This window comes from Pongo pygmaeus, chromosome 14 (assembly GCF_028885625.2).
Source record: "Pongo pygmaeus isolate AG05252 chromosome 14, NHGRI_mPonPyg2-v2.0_pri, whole genome shotgun sequence".
Classification (NCBI taxonomy): Eukaryota; Metazoa; Chordata; class Mammalia; order Primates; family Hominidae; genus Pongo; species Pongo pygmaeus.
Window position 1 is genome coordinate 36,611,627 of NC_072387.2, and position 21,028 is coordinate 36,632,654.

General features: G+C 44.5%; 1 protein-coding gene across 1 annotated transcript; it reads right to left on the minus strand.

Annotated features, from left to right (window-relative positions):
* Window positions 1-4,947: 4,947 nt before the first annotated feature.
* Window positions 4,948-5,925, minus strand: LOC129011490 (transmembrane emp24 domain-containing protein 4-like). The gene has a single exon (XM_054446515.2). It carries the CDS (start codon window positions 5,911-5,913, stop codon window positions 5,263-5,265), a length of 651 nt encoding a protein of 216 aa, XP_054302490.2. The 5' UTR covers window positions 5,914-5,925; the 3' UTR covers window positions 4,948-5,262.
* Between the last annotated feature and the right edge of the window lie 15,103 nt (window positions 5,926-21,028).

The following is a 21,028-nucleotide window of genomic DNA, read 5'->3' on the forward strand; positions in this document are numbered from 1 at the left end:
GCTGAGGCAGGAGGATCTCTTGAGCCCCAGGAATTCGAGGCTGCAGTGAGCCATAATTGCATCACTGCACTCCAGCCTGGGCAACAGTGAGACCTTGTCTTAAAGAAACAAAGCAGGTTCTTTCCTCTCAGAAGCCCCTCTCTCTTACTAGAGAGAGAGCTGTTCTCCTCTCTCTTTCTTCTATTAAACCTCTCCTCCTAAAAACACAAAAACAAAACAAAACAAAACAAAACCAAAGAAAAACAAAACAAAACCCTAAAAAACTAGCCTGGGCAACGTGGCAAAACCCTGTCTCTACAAAAAACACAAATAAACTAGCCAGGCCTGGTGGCATGTGCCTGTAGTCCCAGCTACTCCGGGAAGCTGAGGTGAGAGGTTTGCTTGAACCCGGGAAGTCCAGGCTGCAGTGAGCCGAGATGGCACCACTGCACTCTAGCCTCAGCGACAGAGTGAGACTCTGTCGAAAAAAATAAAAATAAGACTGTTGCTTCCATCTTGTTTGCCCTCTTTCCTTCTGAGATAAGTCAGCTACCATATCTTGAGCTTCCCCATAAAAGGTTCATGAGGCAATGAGCCAATGTCCCTGGCCAACAGCCAGGGAGGACATGAGGCCTGACAATAGGCACATATTGAGCTTAGAAGGCAATGCTCCCTCCCTCAGTCAAGCCTTGAGATGACTGCAGCCCTGGCTTTGATTACAGCTTGTGGGCGAACCTGGGACAGAGGAACCCACCTAAGCCACACCCAGATTCCTGACCCATAGAAACTGTGAGATAATAAATGTTCATTTTTTTGTTTGTTTGTGACAGAGTCTTACTCTCTTGCCCAGGCTGGAGTGCAGTGGCACAATCTTGGCTCACTGCAACCTCCACCTCCCGGGTTCAAGCGATTCTCCTGCCTCAGCCTCTCGACTAGCTGGGATTACAGACATCCGCCACCATGCCTAGCTAATTTTTGTATTTTTAGAAGAGACGGGGTTTCACCATGTTGGCCAGGCTGGTCTCAAACTCCTGACCTCAAGTGATCCACCCGCCTCGGCCTCCCAAAGTGCTGAGATTACAGGCATAAGCCACTGCACCTGGCCAAATGTTTGTTATTTTAAGATGCTAAGCTTTGAATTAATCTGTTAAGCTGCAACAGATAGCTATATGCTTTTTTTTAGCCCTTTCTTTCTCCCTCCCTCCCTCCCTCCCTCCCTCCCTTCCTTCCTTTCTTTTTTTTGACAGTCTCACTCTTTTGCCAGGCTGGGGTACAGTGGCGTGATCTCTGGGTTCAAGCTATTCCGCTGCCTCAGCCTCCCAAGTAGCTGGGACTACAGGTGTGCACCACCACGCCTGGCTAGTTTTCTGGATTTTAGTAGAGATGGGGTTTCACCATGTTGGCCAGGATGGTCTCGAACTCCTGACCTCAAGTGATCCACTTGCCTCGGCCTCCCAAAATGCTGGGATTACAGGCATAAGCCACCACACCTGGCCAAATGTTTGTTATTTTAAGACACTAAGCTTTGAATTAAACTGTTAAGCTGTAACAGATAACTATACGCTTTTTTTTTTTCAGCCTAATTTCTTTCTTTTTTTTTTTTTTTGAGACAGAGTCTCGCTCTGTTGCCAGGCTGGAGTTCAGTGGCACGATCTCTAGGTTCAAGCAATTCCCCTGCCTCAGCCTCCCAAGTAGCTGGGACTACGGGCACGTGCCACCACACCTGGCTAGTTTTTTGTATTTTAGTAGAGACAGGGTTTCAACATGTTGGCCAGGATGGTCTCAATCTCCTGACCTCGTGATCCACCCGCCTTGGCCTCCCAAAGTGCTGGGTAGCCTACTTTCAAACCTTAATAAATGAAACGAGAAATGTATAAAACTTTGGTCAGTGCAGGAAATCATTAAATTTGATGAAAGGAGAAAAAGTTAAAATGCATTGAAAAGAAAGAGGAGCAATGAGAATTTACTAGTAATCATATATAAAACTATATTTTTATTCTACCATTAATATAAATGTTTTGGCTGGGCGTGGTGGCTCACGGCTGTAATCCGGCACTTTGGGAGGCTGAGGCAGGCAGATCACAAGGTAAGGAGATGGAGACCATCCTGACCAAGATAGTGAAACCCTGTCTCTACTAAAATACAAAAAATTAGCTAGGTGTGGTGGCGCACACCTGCGGTCCCAGCTACTCGGGAGGCTGAGGCAGGAGAATCGCTTGAACCCAGGAGGCAGAGGTTGCAGTGAGCTGAGATCACACCACTGCACTCCAGCCTGGCAACAGAGCAAGACTCTGTCTCAAAAAAAAAAAACAAAGTTTCTTTGGGTTGACCTCCCAAGGTGCTGGGATTTAGGCGTAAGCCACCACGCCAAGGTCATATTTGTTTACTCATTCATTTAATAAATATTTGTGGAAATCTTTCTGTGCACCAAGTGCTGAGTTAAATAGAAACAGTCCTTGCTCTCATGGAGCCCACAGCTCAGGAGGACAGTCAAGTATGAAGCAAATAATCTGTAATTACAAATTGTGATAAATGCTACAAGGGGGAAGTTCGGGGTGCTGGGAGAGACTATATAACAGAGACCTAATTTAAATTGGATGATAAGGAAAAGGCTCTCTGAGGAGATTTAAACTGAGACCCATATCAGGATGTGTTCAAGTCAGTCAGGCAAAGTATATATGGTCGGGGAAAAGGGGCTGCATTCCAGGCAGAGGAAATGGTATGTATAAGGACCTTGAAGTAGAAAAGTTTCTTGTATGGAGGAACTGAAATAAGGCCTGAGGGCACCTACTGATAGGAGATGAGCTGGAGAGATATACCATATCACACAGGGCTCTGAAGGTCATGCTAAGTAGTCTGGATTTATATTGAATTCAATGGGAAATGAAGGTTGTAACTGGTGGCAAGGGTGTGATCATCTAGTTTACCTTGTAAAATGCTGATTGACTGCTCTGTAGAGAATAGATTATACAAGATAAAGTAGGAGGCTGATGCAACAGTATAGGAGAGAGATGATGATTTAAACAAGGCTCCGGGCAGTGGAAGGGAAGAGAAGACAATGGATGGACGTTGAAGGTGCTCAGGATGACTCTCAGGTTTCTTTTCTTTTTCTTATTATTTATTTATTTTATTTTGAGACAGGGTCTCACTCTGTGGCCCAGGCTAGAGTGCAGTGGCGCAATCATGGCTCACTGCAGTCTCAACTTCCCAGGCTCAGGTGATTCTCCCACCTCTGCCTCCCAAGTAGCTGGGACTACAGGCTCATGCCACTATGCCTGGCTAATTTTTTGTATTTTATTGGAGATGGGGTTTCACTGTGTTGCCCAGGCTGGCATTAAACTCCTGGGTTCAAGCGATCCATCTGCCTTGGCCTTCCAAAGTACTGGACTCTCAGGTGTCTGCCTTAAGACAAACTGGGTGTTCGGAAATGCCTTTTATTTTATTTACTTATTTATTTTTGAGACAGTTTTGCTCTGTCGCCCAGGCTGGAGTGCAGCCTGGCACGATCTCGGCTCACTGCAAGCTCCACCTCCCGGGTTCACGACGTTCTCCGGCCTCACCCTCCAGAGTAGCTGGGACTACAGGCGCCCGCCATCACCACCCAGCTAATTTTTTGTATTTTTAGTAGAGACAGGGTTTCACTGTGTTAGCCAGGATGGTCTCGATCTCATGACCTCGTGATCTGCCCGCCTAGGCCTCCCAAAGTGCTGGGATTCAGGCGAGAGCCACTGCGAGCCGCCGGAAATGCCCTTTATTAAGATGGGAATGACTGGCAGAGAAAGAAGCTTGGAGAAATAGTGCAATTTTGACAAGCTAAGGTTGAAAATTCAAACAATAATGTCAGGTAAGCATTTTGACATACAAGTCTGGAGTTCAGAAGAGATGTCTGAGGTAGGGATAGAAATTTGGGTGTCAACAGCCTATGGATAATATTTAAGCCATGAGACTGAAATCTGGGAAGAGGTGAGATCACCTCGGAAAATAGTTCAGAAGGAGGAGAGAAGAGCCCAGAAAACACAATATCCAAGTGAAAGTGTATATTCTGCAAGAAACTAGGCTTCTGAGTGTTGGGCTGCAGCAGCCAGCAGGTTTCCCTTTTCTTTTTTTTTTTTTTTTTTTTATTACAACATGTTTTATTTCACTGGAAAATTCTGTAAAGAACCAAATCTGGTTCCCTTGAAGAAAACATTTAGCACAGCTTAAATAAAAGTTGAGAAGGAGGGTAAGAGTGTATTGCCCCATGCTAGCTCTGTTGCTACCTTACCTCTGACTCTAAGGCCCTGTGGGATGAAAAGCAGGTATCCAAAAGAACTCTGCTTGGCCCTCTGATACGGCCTTGAGGTCAGCCCCGGTGCCTGCTTTCTGGCCCACAGACCGCTGAAATCCTAGGAGCTGCCATGGGAGTTACCAAAAATATGTGAATAAACTGAATGCAGAGGCTGAGGCAGGTGGATCAACTGAGGTCAGGAGTCTAAGACCAGCCTGGCCAACATGGTAAAACCCCATCTCTACTAAAAATACAAAAATTAGCTGAGCATGGTGGCGGGCACCTGTAATCCCAGCTACTCAGGAGACTGAGGCAGGAGAATCATTTGAACCCGGGACGCAGAGGTTGCCAGTGAGCTGAGATCACGCCATTGCACTCCAGCCTGGGCGACAAGAGCAAAACTCAAAAAAAAAAAACAAAAAAACCCGAAAAACAAAACCCAGAATGCAGAAACTGCATTGGTGTTTTGAGCTAGTTACAGGCAGTAACACTTCTACTAGGAAGGAAAATATATAATTTATCCAAAAATAGTTCTAAGATATAGAAAAACATTTCAATCCTCTAGGGCCAAGACCTGCCCCTTATTTACATTCACAAAGCCATTGAGTGAACCCAGAACTGACCAGCAGACAGTGAGGCAGGGCCTGCTCTGTGGCACATGCCAGTCACCTACTGCGTAAGTGGACAAAGAGAGCAGAAGGTAATGGAGAGAGTTTTCATTTGCTTATTTAGTGAAAAACAGAGGACAATCACTTGAGGCAAAAGAAACAGGACTGAGTCCTGGGTTAGTTCTGATTCCTCACAAGCCCTAAGACAGATTTTGAAAGATTGGACTAATGTCATGTGTCCTTAAGAACCAGGGTCAGCAAGTGGCTGATCTGAATGGTTTGTGGCCATGGAACCAATGTGACTTATTCTCTTTCATTTTTTTCCCTAAAAATCCAGGTGGATAAAGGACTGTGTGGGGAAAGTACCAAATAAATGAGGTAAAAAGGAAGGTTAATACAAAGAGGGCACTACACCAGCTTCTTGGCCTCAAAGAAGCTCTTGAGGTGACGCATCTGCCAAATGCCAGTGAGGATGAGGATGACAGTCTGAGCAATGGACCACCATAGGACCCTCTGGTTGGTGCTCTCACTCGTCAGTCGGAAGCGCTCTTCACGATACCTTTGGTAATCCTGCTCCTTCTGAATCTGTTCCACCTGATCAAGCAACTGGCGGGCGCGGAGCTGTAGCTCCGTCAGCTTATCTTTTGCAGCAATCTCAGGGTAGTTGTTGGCATGCTCCCCAACCTGGATGTCGAGATGCACACGCAGTTTGCCGCCAGCGAAGAGAGCCATCCTGGTAGAGTTGGAGTGTAGACAGATTTGATGGTCACCGGGCGTGTGGGAGGTGAACGTGAAGCGGCCCTCCGAGCCGTACTGCCGGGACAGCACCACCTTGCCGTCGGGGTCCTTCACTTCCACGTGCATGCCCAGGCCAGGGGTCGAGGGCAGAAAGACCTCCTTCTGCTTATCCCACATCTGGGTACGATAGTTGCCGATGACCATGGTCTCGTCGGGGATTTCCTCGATGAAACACCGCTTCTCGGTCTCGCCGATGTGGAAGTAGAGCCCCCAGGCGCCTGTGGCGCACAGCGCGAGAAGCAGCAGTGCCTGCCGCCCCATCGCCCGCAAAGGCCCCCAGGTTTCCCTTTTCATTGGGAAATGAAATTATTCTGTTCGTTGATCCATCCTGTTATGTATATCTATATCGACTTTCTAAGTGAATCCTCATCTAAAGGTCCTAGAGCATTTTTTTTCCCTTGCTATCAGAGCCAAAGGAAGGATCCAGGTTTTGGGGATACCTGAATCATACAATTTTGGGAACCTTATTAAGGAAAAAGAATACAAAATTCTAAGTATAAAATTAGGCGCAAAAGTAAATATTTATTTAGAATTGAATCACAACAAATTACAGATTTTCAAAAGCTAACAAATATCACAGATTTCACAAAATCAAGACAAGTAACTTAATTTTTATTAAATTATTTTAATTAATGAATTATTCATTAATTAACCACATGACACAACTTTTCTCTTTTTCTTTTTCTTTTTTTTTTTTTTTTTTGAGACAGGGTCTCGCTCTGTCAGCCAGGCTGGAGAACAGTGGTGCCGTCTTGGCTCACTGCAGCCTGTTTCCTGGACTCAAACAATCCTCCCGCCTCAGCCTCTGGAGTAGCTGGGACTACAGGTGTGAACCACCATGCCCGGCTAATTTTTGTATTTTTAGTGGAGATGGGTTTCACCATGTTAGCCAGGATGGTCTTGATCTCCAGACCTCGTGATCCGCCCTCCTCGGCCTCCCAAAGTGCTGGGATTACAGGCGTGAGCCACCGCACCCAGCAACAGCAGTGTTAACTACCCACAACTAGATCCCTTTTTCATTCCCTCTTTGACAGAGAACTGTTATTTCACTCTCATCATAAACTCTTGTGAGTTAGTCCTGGGGAAATCTCAAAGTGATGATTTAAGGACTGCTCTGGAAATCCCAATGGCTAGTATTTGTTTCAGTTTTGCAAGATGAAAAGAGTTGTGGAGATTGGTTGCACAACAAAGTGAATATACTTAACACTACTGAAATGTACACTTAAAAATGGTTAAGGCAGTCCGGGCACAGTGGCTCACACCTGTGATCCCAGCACTTTGGGAGGCTGAGGCAGGTGGATCATGAGGTCAGGAGATCAAGACCATCCTGGCCAGCATGCTGAAACCCCATCTCTACTAAAAATACACAACACACACACACACACACACACACACACACAAATTAGCTAGGCGTGGTGGTATGTGCCTGTATTCCAGCTACTTAGGAGGCTGAGGCAGGAGAATTGATTGAACCCGGGAGGCGGAGGTTGCAGTGGGCCAAGATCGTGCCACTGCATTCCAGCCTGGCAACAAAGTGAGACTCTGTCTCAAAAAAAAAAAAAAAAAAAAAAAAAAAAAGTTTAAGGCAGGGGCTGGGTGGGGTGGCTTATGCCTGTAATCCCAGCACTTTGGGAGGCTGAGGCAGGTGGATCACCTGAGGTCAGGAGTTTGAGACCAGCTGGCCAACATGGTGAAACCCCGTCTCTACCAAAAATACACAAATTATCTAGGTGTGGTGACAGGTGCCTGTAATCCCAGCTACTTAGGAGGCTGAGGCAGGAGAATCGCTTGAACCCAGGAGATGGAGGTTGCAGTGAGCCGAGATTGAGCCACTGCACTCCAGCCTAGGCGACAAGAGTGAAACTCCATCTCAAAAAAAAAAAAATGGTTAGGCATTATAAAGGTACATGCATGCATATGTTCATTGCAACACTATTGACAATAGCAAAGATATGGAATCAACTTAATGTCCATGAATAATAGACTGAATAAAGAAAATGTGGTACATAGGCTGGGCGCAGTGGCTCATGCCTGTAATCCCAGCACTTTGGGAGGCCAAGGCGGGCAGATCATGAGGTCAGGAGACAGAGACCATCCTGGCTAACATGGTGAAACCCCATCTCTACTAAAAATACAAAAATTAGCCGGGCATGGTAGTGTGAGTGCCTATAATCCCAGCTACTTGGGAGGCTGAGGCACGAGAATCACTTGAACCCAGGAGGCAGAGGTTGTGGTGAGCCAAGATTGCGCCACTGCACTCCAGCCTGGGCAATAGAGTGACACTCCATACAAAAAAGAAAGAAAGAAAGAAAGAAAGAAAATGTGGTACATATACACCATGGAATACCATGCAGCCATAAAAAGGAATGAGATCATGTCTTTTGCAGGGACATGGATGGACCTGGAAGCCATTATCCTCAGCAAACTAACGCAGGAACAGAAAACCAAACACCACATGTTCTCATTTATAAGTGGGAGCTGCCGGCGCGGTGGCTCACACCTGTAATCCCAGCACTTTGGGAGGCCGAAGCGGGTGGGATCACCTGAGGTTGGGAGTTTGAGACCACCCTGACCAACATGGAGAAACCCCGTCTCTACTAAAAATACAAAATTAGCCGGGTGTGGTGGCACATGTCTGTAATCCCAGCTGCTCGGGAGGCTGAGGCAGGAGAATTGCTTGAACCCAGGAGGCGGAGGTTGCGGTGAGCCGGTGATCACGCCATGGCACTCCAGCCTGGGCAACAAGAGCGAAACTCCGTCTCAAAAAAAAAATAAGTGGGAGCTGAATGATGAGAACACATGGTCACGAAGAAGGGAACAACACATGCTGGGGCCTGTGGGGTGGGAGCTGGGGGAGGGAAAGCATCAGGAAGAATAGCTAATGGATGCTGGGCTTAATATCCAGATGATGGGTTGATCTGTGCAGCAAACCAGCAGGGCACATGTTTACCTGTGTAACAAACCTGCACATCCTGCACATGCACCCCTGGAATAAAAGTTGAAAAAATAAATAAATAATACAAAAAAAAAAAAGAGGAGTGCTAAGGCCGGGCGCAGTGGCTCGCACCTGTAATCCCAGCACTCTGGAAGGCAGAGACGGGTGGATCATGAGGTCAGGAGATAGAGACCATCCTGGCTAACACGGTGAAACCCCGTCTCTACTAAAAATACAAAAAAAAAAAAAAAAAAAAAAAAAATTAGCCGGGCGTGGTGGTGGGTGCCTGTAGTCCCAGCTACTCGGGAGGCTGAGGAAGGAGAATGGCGTGAACCCGGGAGGCGGAGCCTGCAGTGAGCCGAGATCGCGCCACTGCACTCCAGCCTGGGCGACAGAGCGAGACTCGGTCTCAGAAACAAACAAACAAACAAACAAAAAGGTTAAGGCAGTCATTAAAAAAAAAACAAACAAAAAAAACAAAGTCAGCTGAGCACAGTGGCTCACGCTTGTAATCCCAGCACTTTGGGAGGCTTTGCGGATTGCCTGAGCTCAGGAGTTCGAGAACAGCCTGGGCAACACGGTGAAACCCCGTCTCCAATAAAATACAAAAAAATGGCCGGGCGCGGTGGCTGACGCCTGTAATCCCAGCACTTTGGCAAGCCAAGGCTGGTGGATCACGAAGTCAGAAATTCAAGACCAGCCTAGCTAAGATGGTGAAACCCCATCTCTACTAAAAATACAAAAATTAGCTGGGCGTGGTGGCACGCGCCTGTAATCCCAGCTACTCCGGAGGCCACGGCAGAGAACTGCTTGAACCCGGGAGGCGGAGGTTGCAGTGAGCCGAGATCGCGCCACTGCACTCCAGCCTGGGTTACAGAGCAAGACTCTGTCTCAAAAAAAAAAAAACAAAAAACAAACAAAAAAAAAACCCAAAAAACAAAGTCATGTCCTTTGCAGCAACCTGGATGTAGCTGGAGGCCACTACCCTAGGTGAATTAATGCAGAGACGGAAAACCCAGTATCTCACGTTCTCCCTTAAAAGTGGATGCTAGGCCAGGCATAGTGGCTCATGCCTGTAATTCCAGCACTTTGGGAGCCCGAGGTGGGTGGATCCCCTGAGGTCGGGAGTTCGAGACCAGCCTGACCAACATGGAGAAACCCCGTCTCTACTAAAAATACAAAATTAGCCGGGCGTGGTGGCACATGCCTGTAATCCCAGCTACTCGGGAGGCTGAGGCAGGAGAATTGCTGGAACCTGGGAGGCAGAGGTTGCAGTGTGCTGAGATGGCGCCACTGCATTCCAGCCTGGGCAGCAGAGCTAGACTCTCAAAAAAAAAAAAAAAAAAAAAATCAATACATAAAAGGCAGATTGGAGAAAGGCATACAAATTTATATAATGTACACATGGGGAGAATCACGGAGTGATTATCCACTCCCAAAGGAGTTCAGAAGCTTATACATCATCCTGGTGAAACAGGTTATGGGGGATGAGAAGAGGAATTGTGTTGAGGGGATTCCTAGGTAGAATAAATGGATCAGGAAACAGAGATTAATCTGTACATAAGCTTGTGAAAGGGTCTGTTCAGGTGTACATTCTTGGCCTTAAAGGGTGTGAAAGAAAAAAACAATTGTTCTCCTTGGTGGGTCTGGATCTTAGGCAGATAAAGGAACTTCAGAAAATTTCTTACTTGGAAAAGTCTAGGGGAGGGTGGAGGGTGGAGGGTGAGAATGTCAGAGGGACCTTGAGGTATTGGTTTCTGAGTCCCAATGGTAGTATTCATTTTTGTTTTAATTTTCATTCCCTTGATTATTAATGATATTGAATACCTTTTCATATGCTTATAGGCTATTTGTGTATCTTTTTTTTTGGAGATAGGGTCTTGCTGTTGCCCAGGTTGGAGTACAGTGGCACAATCATGGGGCTCACTGCAGCCTTGACTTCCGGGGCTCAGGTGATCCTCCCACCTCAGCCTTCAGGGTAGCTGAGACTACAGGTGCACATCACCATATCCAGATAATTTTTTTTATATTTTGTAGAGATAGGGTCTCACAATGTTGCCTGGTCTGGTCTCAAGGGATCCTCCTGCCTCAGCTTCCCAAAGTGCTGTATTGCAGACATGAGCCACCATACCCAGTCCTTTCATATCATCTTTTGAGAAATGCTTTTTCAAATCTCTTGCTAATTTTTATTGGGGTGCTTATTATTTTCTTATTGATTTGTAGGAGTTCTTTACAAATTTGTTGTCTGGTTATATGCGTTGTTCATAACCCACTCCCACTCTTCACTATTTTAGAAGTGGCTTTAAAGATTAAATTCTTTATTGCACAACTGCAATCAAGCCTGGGTGACAGAGTGAGACTCTGTCTCACACACACACACACACACACACACACACACACACCACGCAAGAAAGAAAGAAAAGAAAAAGAAAAAAAAGGCCAGGCACGGTGGCTCATGCCTGTAATCCCAGCACTTTGGGAGGCTGAGGCCAGCAGATCACCTGAGGTTGGGAGTTCGAGACCAGCCTGGCCAACATGGCGAAACCCCGTTTCTACTAAAAATACAAAAATTAGCCGGGCGTGGTAGAGGGTGCCTGTAATCCCAGCTACCCAGGAGGCTGAGGCAGAAGAATCACTGGAACCTGAGAGGCAGAGGCTGTACTGAGCCGAGATCATGCCACTGCACTCCAGCCTGGGTAACAGAGCAAGACTCTGTCTCAGGAAAAAAAAAAAGATTAAATTCATAGCAAGATCTCCTCTCTGCTGAAAAAAAAATAGTTGGGTGTGGTAGCGTGTGCCTGTAGTCTCAGCTACTCGGGAAGTTGAGGTGGGAGGATCATTTGAGCCTGGGAGATGAAGGCTGCAGTGAGTTATTATCTTGCTACTGTATTGCAGCCTGGGCAACTGGGGAAAATCCTGTCTCAAAATAAATAAGCAAATATGAACTTTTTTTTTTTTTTCCTTGAGACCAGGTCTCATTCTGTCGCCCAGGCTGGAATGCAGTGGCACAATCATGGCTCACTGCAACTTCAGCCTCCTGGGCTCAATCAATCAGCCCACCTCAGCCTCCTGAGTAGCTGGGACTACAGGTGCACACCACCATGCCTGGCTAATATTTGTATTTTTGTAGACAGGGTTTTGTCATGTTGTCCAGGCTGGTCTCCAACTCCTGGGCTCAAGCAATCCTTCTGCCTTGGCCTCCTAAAGTGCTGGGATTACAGTCATGAGCCACCATGCCTGGCCTGGAACTGTTAAAATCTTATTGGTCAATTTAACTTATCAATATAAAATGTCCCTCTTGGCCAGGCGCAGTGGCTCACAGGCCTCACACTTTGGGAGGCCAAGGTGGGCGGATCACGAGATCAAGAGATCAATACCACCCTGGACAACATGGTAAAACCCTATCTCTACTAAAAATACAAAAATTAGCTGGGTGTGGTGGCACGTGCCTGTAGTCCTAGCTACGTGGGAGGCTAAGGCACAACAATCACTTGAACCAAGGAGGCAGAGATTGCAGTGAGCTGAGATCGCGCCACTGCACTCCAGCCTGGCGACAGAGCGAGACTCCGTCTCAAAAAAAAAGAAAACAAAAGTCCCTCTTTATTTCTAGGAGTATTTCTTGCTGTTAGTGCTCATTTATACATTTTTACCAACTTTTTCCTTTGTTTTCTTGATTCCTTATTTTTAAGGTAGCACATTGTGGTAGATTTTATTTTCCAAAGGTGGCCTCAACAGTATGTCCCCATCCCACATGCTCTTCTAGAAACTACATCTTCATCAAAAGATAGAGTTAAACTCCCTATTCCTTGAGTCTGGGTGGGTAGGTGCCTGCTTCCATGAATAACCTATAGTGGAGTTGACACAGTGTAACTTCTCAGGCTCAGTTAGAAAAGGCCATGCAGTTTCTGCCTGATTCTCTTCAGACACTCTTGGAACCCAGCCACAATGCTGTGAGGGAGCACAAGCAGTCCATATTGAAGACCAGGTGGAGCAGAATTGAGGCCTTGGCCCACAGCCCTGGGTGATCTACCATATGACAAGTAGCACCAACTTGTCAGCCATATGCCTGAGATATCTTGAAAGTGGCTTCCCATTCAGGTGAGGTGTGGCAAAAGAAAAAAGAAAAAAAAAAGAAAGAAAGTGGATTCTCAGCTCTCAGACAAGCTCAGCTCCCAGACAAGCTGCCCTGGGTGACACTGCATGGGGCAGATATAAGTCATTGCTGCCAAATACTACCAAAATTGAAGACTTGTAAGCAGAAATAAATAACCTGTAAGCAGAAATAAATGATTGTTTTCAGCCACTATGTTTCGAGGTGGGTTGTTATTCAGCAGTGGATAGCCAGAAGTGGAATAGAACCTTATAGATGGATTGTCTGTATTATTTCTGGATTTTCTAGAATTAGTTGTCTAATCTAGTTAGGTTTAAAGGTATTGATTACCTTGCTTCCACTAGTAAAGGGGGCACATGTTAATTGAGCCACTGAATTAGGAGTTAAACTGCACTTAGCCATATTTAGCTTTCTGAAACCGTAAATCAAAGAAGGAAATTATTGTAGTAGCTGGGGTGACTAATCCTATCAGGAAGAAACTGGACAGTCTGGACAACATAGTGAGACCCTGTCTTTACAAAAAAAAAAAAAAATCAGCCAGGTGAGGTGGTACACACCTGTAGTTCCAGATGTTTGGGAGGCTGAGGCAGGAAGATCACTTGGGCCCAGGAGGTCAAGGCTGTAGTGAGCCATGATTTGTGCCACTTCACTGCAGCCTGGGTGACAGACTGAGACCCTGTCTCAAAAAAGAAGAAGCAATCAGATCACTATTACACAATTAGGTAAGCAGTATGTCTGGAATGCATGAGGTGCCCTGGGGCATCTCATAGTTCTCCCTTGCCCAGTGATTAAAGTCAAACTATAACTATCTCCTACAGACAGGACTGCTAACAACCCAGACCCTTCAAAAATGAAGATGTGGGTCACCTCACCAGATAGGAATCATGAAAGCCTGGGTGCCTGCTGAAGGCAAAGGAAACATGGCATAGATAGTGGAAGAAGGAAGTACAGTAAGTCCTAACTTAAGGTTTTCAACAGGTTCTTGGAAACTAGTCCTTTCAGTGAAATGATGCATGAAGAAAACAATTTTACCAGAGGCTGATATAAACAAGAGTTAAGTCCCTTAACCAGACTATATTTATGGTCATGAAAACATCAACAAAGTTCTAAATAAAGACAAAAGCACTTCTAATATTAAACATTGAAAAAAAAGTGGGCTATACATACACTTAAGAAATATTAATAAAAATAAGTAAGATAATTATTTACCCAAATATTCTAGCTCAGGGTCATGGGTGGCTGAAGCCCATCCCAGTAGTTCAGAGCTCTAGGCAGGAATTGCCTAGACAGGTGGCCATTCTATGATAGGGCACGCTCACATGACACCTATATTCACTCAGACTGGGAAAATGTAGCTGCAACAATTCTCTTCCTGTACATAGCTTTGGGATGTGGGAGGAAACTGGAGTACCTGGAGAAAACCCACATAAACACGGGGAGAACATGAAAACTCCACATCGACAGTGGCACCAGCTGAAAAGAGAATTTTTCTCATTAATGTTATAACTAAACATTATTGAAGGACCTGTTGTAATAAACAGCTTTGAACATGTGAGTAAGGGGCAGAGATGAGGGTTGGAATAGTTATTTCTTCTTTTGAATATGTTTTTGTATATTAAACATCTTTTTTATCTCCCTCCCCACTCATCTACCATCGAATATACTTTGTGCCAATGGTAATTAACCTTATAGGATTTACATTACAGGGCATCACTATAGTGTGATTCAGCTAGGAGTGACTTTATATCCTCCTGTCCTGCAAGGGTTGCTTAAGTTTATGAAGGAAACTGATCATCTTAGCTGGAAACATGACTTCGTTATTGTCAGTTAAGAATGTTTACAGAGAAAGTGTGTATAGATGCCAAGATGTAGACTGTGGTGGCTTTGTACTATGTGAAATTAGCTAAACTGTAACTGTATTTACCAGAATTTCTTTCCTAGTACAGTTCTTCATCAGTGCTGAAGACAAGAAGACTTTGTATGCAATTTGGAAGGCAGAAGTGAAGCAGTAGCCAGTGCAGCGTACCAGGCACTATTGCAACTTGCACAGATTGTCACTGATCTGATAGTGGAGCGAGGAGGCAACGGGCCTGAGGATCTTTCCTTCAGTTTTTATAATTCATGGGCCAAGAGTATGTGCAATGCCAAGGCAACTGCTGATGTCACTGAGAAATAGACGTGTGTTCTAATTTGTCCTCAGGAATTCCAGTTGTCATTTTAGATTCCCCTTTGCCCATGTTCTTGTTCATATCCAGTACTCCTTCCACACTACTGGTTAGGCTGACCCATAGCAGCTTCAGCTCTGCACTAGATACTAACAATAACACAGCACAGACTCCTTCACCAGTTACTATTATGGTGTCAAATCTAATTCTACAATAAACCCCTCATTCTCTGTTTTTCATAGTGGTTGTGCTTCTCCGATTGAACCCTAATACACAGTTTTCTTATTCTATTACTCCAACCTGAAAGTCTTTGCCTTTTAATTGAAGCTTGATTGTTTACATTTAGTGTATTCAGACTTAAATCTAATTGTTTTCTATTTGTTCCACCTGTTCTGTTTTCTGTCCTCTCTTATTTTCGATTAAGTACTTCATTGTTCCATTCCCTTTTATGAGGTTGTTATTTATTATTTTACTTTGCTATTATATTAGTAGCCCTGGAAATTATAACATGTATCTCTGATTTACTTTAGTCTAAGATAAATAACCATTTTTATTACTTTTTAAAATACAAAGATTTTGCGGTCCTTCATTTATACCTGATGGTTTATATGTTGATGTTTTTGTGTGCTTTAATTGTACATCTATTTAAAACTCCACAAGACACTGTTGTCTTATAGTCAATATTAATTTAGTTTTACCCACATATTTCACTCAATTGCTCTTAATTCCTTCCATCTGGAATAGTGTACATCTGCTAGTGACAAATTATCTCGCTTTCTCTGAAAGTCCTTATTTCATCTTCCATTTTATTTTTATTTATTTTTATTTTCTTGGGGGGAACGGAGTCTCGCTCTGTTGCCCAGGCTGGAGTGCAGCGGTGTAATCTTGGCTCACTGCAACCTCTGCCCCCCTGGGTTCAAGTGATTTTCCCACCTCAGCCTCCTGGTAGCTGGGATTACAGGTGTGTGCCACCATGTCCAGCTAAGTTTTTTGTGTGTTTTTAATAGAGACGGAGTTTCACCATGTTGTCCAGGCTGGTCTTGAACTCGCCTCAAGTGATCCACACGCCTTAGCCTCCCAAAGTGCTGGGATTACAGGCGTGAGCCACTGTGCCTGGCCTTCCATTTTATTTTTAATATTAATCACTTTATTTTAGAGACAGGGTCTCACTCTGTCGCCCCCACTAAAGTGCAATGGCATAATCGTAGTTCACTATAGCCTCGAACTCCTGAGCTCAAGTGATCTTCCAGCTTCAGCCTCTCCAGTAGCTGGGACTATAAGTGAACATCATCAGGCCCAGCTAATTTTTCTTTTTTTAGACAGAGCCTCCCTCTGTTGCCCAGGCTGGAATGCAGTGGTGCCATCTCGGTTCACTGCAACCTCCGCCCCGAGTTCAAGTGATTCACCTGCCTCAGCCTACAGAGTAGCTGGGACTACAGGCGCGTGCCACCATGCCCAGATAATTTTTTGTAGTTTTAGTTGAGATGGTGGTCTCGCTGTGTTGGCCAGGCTGGTCTTGAACTCCTGATCTCAGGTGATCCACCCACCTTGGCCTCCCGAAGTGCTAGGATTATAGGCGTGAGCCACTATGCCCAGCCTATTTTTTCATTTTTTTGTAAAGATGGGGTCACACTTTGCTGTCCAGGCTGATCTGAAACTCTTGGCTTCAAGTGATCATCCCATCTCACCCTCCCAAAGTGCTGGGATGATAGGCGTGAGCTACCACTCCTGGCCTCATCTTCCATTTTAAAGGATATTTTCATTAGACATTGAATGCTCGACTGGCAGTTATTTTCTGTAAGTGTACTGAAGATACTAATGATGTGTATTTTTCTTTCTTTTTACCATTCTTAGACTTGTCAAGAGTGTGTCTATTTTTATTGTTATTTAAAAATAATGAAAGTTTGGTCTAAGATTTTTAATGTTTTCCATTTTATTAATTTCAGCCTTTGCTTTATGACACATTCCCTTTTCCTCTTTGCTCTTGATTCATTTTTGTCCTTGTGTTAAAGTCTGTTATTATTAATTCCTTTTTAATAATAAAAATAGTTAAGACTGTAGTCTGGCTATTTAAGTGCCTGTAGTCCCAACTACCTGGGAGGCTGAGGCAGGAGGATCCTTTAAGCCCAGGAGTTTGAGGCCAGCATGGACAACATATTAAGACCCTGTCTCTTAAATAAATATAAATATAAATAAAAAATAAGGCCGGGTGCGATGGCTCACACTCGTAATCCCAGCTTTTGGGAGGCTGAGGTGGGAGGATTGCTTGAGCTCAGGAGTTCAAGACCAGCCTGGGCAACACAGTGAGACCCTGTCTTTTCAAGAAATAAAAAATTTGCCAGGACTGGTGGCACATGCCTGTAGTCTCAGCTACTTGGGAGGTTGAGGTGGGAGGATCACTTGAGCCTGAGAGGTTGAGGCTGCAGTGAGCCATGATGATGCGACTGCAGTCCAGCCTAGAGGACAGACCATGACTCTGTCTCAAAATAAAATAAAATAAAAAACCTTGTGAATAGATTTTAGTACTTATATTATTGCTCTATAATAGGTCATATGAAAGGTTAACAGACTGTAAAAGACAACTTTTTTTTTTTTTCGGGAGCTTCATTGTATTAATAGTATATCTTATTAAGATTCTTGCTTTTTACAGAAAAGTTGTAAAGATTAAGAAAAAAAATTCTGGCCAGGCGCAGTGGCTCATGCCTGTAATCCCAGCACTTTGGGAGGCTGAGGCGGGTGGATCACCTGAGGTCAGGAGTTCGAGACCAGGCTGGCCAACATGGAGAAACCCCGTCTCTACTAAAAATACAAAATTAGCTGGGGGTGGTGGCGCATGCCTCTAATCCCAGCTACTCAGGAGGCTGAGGCAGGAGAATGGCGTGAACCCAGGAGGTGAAGCTTGCAGTGAGCCAAGATCGCGCCACTGTACTCTAGCCTGGGCGACAGAGTGAGACTCTGTCTCAAAAAAAGAAAAAAAAAATTCCTGCTTTAATACACATATTTTTCAGCAAGTCTCCTGATTTAAAGTTTTTCATCCAAGTATAAATTAGAAAATCTAAACTGAAATAAACACAGTCTTTGAAATAGTAAAATCAATTATTAATACAGAATTATCCGTTTTAAGATTATAATGGGCATATTTCACATACAAATATTAGTTTCTGTAGTAGGGGGTGCTTAACCAACAGAAGTGGTAATAGTGAGCTTTGCTAAGTTAAAGGTACTTCTATATGGCTGGTGGTAGTTGTATGGGATGATACCAATGATATACTTGATTGTCAGGGCTATTTCCAAGATACAATTAATTTCAAAATCATATTTGCCTTTAATGTATTTCACAAGAATATAATAAATATGAGCATCTTGAAATCCTTTGAAAACTTGTATAGAAAGGTAACAAATTGCTTTTACTGCCATAAACACTAAAAAACCTATGTAGTATATATCAGTACATTAAGTATGATGATAATGATGAAAGACTATGTCTTCTATAAAAGGTCACAGATATATTAAAAAATCTTTTTTTTTTTTTTTGAGACAGAGTCTTGCTCTATCACCCAGGCTGGAGTGCAGTAGCACGATCTTGGCTCATTGCAACCTCTGCCTCCCAGGTTCAAGTGATTCTCGTGCCTCAGCCTCCCGAGTACCTGGGATTATAGGCACTTGCACCACCATGTCTGGCTAACTTTTGTATTTTTAGTAGAGATGGGGTTTCACCATGTTGGCCTGGCTGGTCTGGAACCCTGGCCTCAAGTGATTCGCCTGCCTTGGACTCCCAAAGTGCTGGGATTACAGGCGTGGGTCACTATGCCTGGCCAAAAAATCTTTCATGTTTCAGTTATTTATCACTGCCACAAATAGGAAGGTTTTTGCTTCTAGTGCACCCAAAATTTGTCAACAAGATTAAATTAAGCAGTTGCTAGTAACTTTGTATAAAATTATAGAGTAGAGCTTAGTGCATAAGGAACATACTTTACAAATATGTAAGAAATGTATTTATACATATGCAGCAAATTTCATTTCTAGGACTCAAAAACAGTCAACTCTCATTTATCCACATGCAGTTTCCACTCTATCTTAAGGGATAATTTTTATTTTTTTTTGAGACAGGGTCACCTTTTTTTCACCAGGTGACACCAGGGTTGCTGTCACCAGGTGACACCTAGGCTGTCACTGCAGCCTCGATCTCCTGGCCCAAGCAATCCTCCCACCTAAGCCTCCCAAGTAGCTGTGACCACAGGAGAATGCCACCATGCCCAGCTAATTTTTTTTGTAGAGACAGTGCTTCCCTATGTTGCCTAGGCTGGTCTCAGAACTTCTGAGCCAAGTGATTCTCCTGCCTTGGCCTCCTAAAGTGTTAGGATTATAAGTGTGAGCCACATGCTTGTCCTTAAGGGAGAATTTTTAAGACTCAGGCTGCTATCACTAACATAATAATTAACCATTCAGAAAATGTGAAGTTTTCCCCAGGCTGGAATGCAATGGCGCAATCTTGGCTCACTGTAACCTCCGCCTCCCAGGTTCAAGCAATTCTCCTGCCTCAGCCTCCCGAGAAGCTGGGATTACAGGTGCCTGCCACCATGCCTAGCTAATTTTCTGTATTTTTGGTAGAGACGGGGTTTCACCATGTTGGTCATGCTGGTCTCAAACTCCTTACCTCAAGTGATCCACCCACTTCCGCCTCCCAAAGTACTAGGATTACAGGTGTGAGCCAATGCGCTTGGCCTCAATTATTAGTATTTAATAGAAATTAACATTACCCTTTAGCAATGTAGTCTCTGTTGCTGGGGAAATGCTGTTGGAGGTCAAATATACATTTTATGAATAATTTATGGATTATTTGCAGTTCTGGATGTAATCTTCATTAACATGAAAATAGAGTTGACTACACATTTATTTTTAGTAAAGGAATACTCAACAATGAACCCTGCTTAAAAAGACAGCCCTACTATAGGAATAAGTAGTTGTCTCCTAAAAAAGTGTGGAGATACGAAATGTGTGGCAAATAAGTTTATTTTTTATTTATTGACTGAGAGGGTCTCACTGCTGTGCAGGTTGGCATGAAATGGCGCCTTCAAAGCTCACTGCATCCTGGAACTCCTTAGCCCAAATGATCCTCTGCCTCAGCCTTCCCAGGAGCTAGGACTATAGGCAAGCGCCTCTACACCTGGCTAATTTTTAAATTGTTTTGTAGAGACAGGGTCTTGCTAGTTTTCCCAAGAGGGTCTTGAACTCCCGGCCTCAAGTGATCCTCTTGCCTTGGCTTCCTTCCAAAGCAGTGAGGTTAGAGGTGTGAGCCACTGTGCCCTGTCATGTTGACTTTTAAAAACCCTGTAATAACTTCCAATTGTCCTCAAGAAAAAGTTCAATTCTTTTTTTTGTTTTTTTGAGATGGAGCTTTGCTGTTGCCCAGGCTGGAGTGCAGTGGTGCGATCTCACTGCAACCTCTGCCTCCCGGGTTCAAGAAATTCTTTTGTCTCAGCCTCCCGAGTAGGTGAGATTACAGGCGCCTGCCACCACACCCAGCTAATTTTTGTATTTTTAACAGAGACGGGGTTTCACCATGTTGGCCAGGCTGGTCTTGAACTCCTGACCTTGTGATCTGCTCGCCTCAGCCTCCCAAAGTGCTGGAATTACAGGCTTGAGCCACTGCGCCTGGCCAAATTTCAATTCTTTAACATGGCCCTACAAGGACTTTTGTGGACTCTGCTCCATTTTCCACTATCACTGTATTCTAACAATAAAAGCTGTTTGCCTAGAACGCTCTTTGACTATACACTGACTACCACTAGCAGCAGTACTACTTTTTTTTCGAGATGGAGTCTCGCTCTGTCGCCCAGGCTGGCGTGCAATAGCGAGATCTCGGCTCACTGCAACCTCTGCTTCCTGGGTTCAAGTGATTCTTATGTCTCAGCCTCCCCAGTAGCTGGGATCACAGGCGCCCGCCACCACGCCCAGCTAATTTTTTTGTATTTTTAGTAGAGACGGTGTTTCACCAGGTTGGCCAGACTGGTCTCGATCTCCTGATCTCAGGTGATCCACCCGCCTTGGCCTCCCAAAGTGCTGGGATTACAGGCGTGAGCCACTGCGCTTGGCCAATACTGTTAGTAATAGTTACAACCTACCGAATTCTTATTAGGCATGGGACAGTTTATATACATTATT

Coding starts and splice junctions, on each gene's coding strand:
- LOC129011490 (XM_054446515.2), bottom strand. CDS start 5,913: ATGGGGCGGCAGGCACTGCTGCTTCTCGCGCTGTGCGCCACAGGCGCC.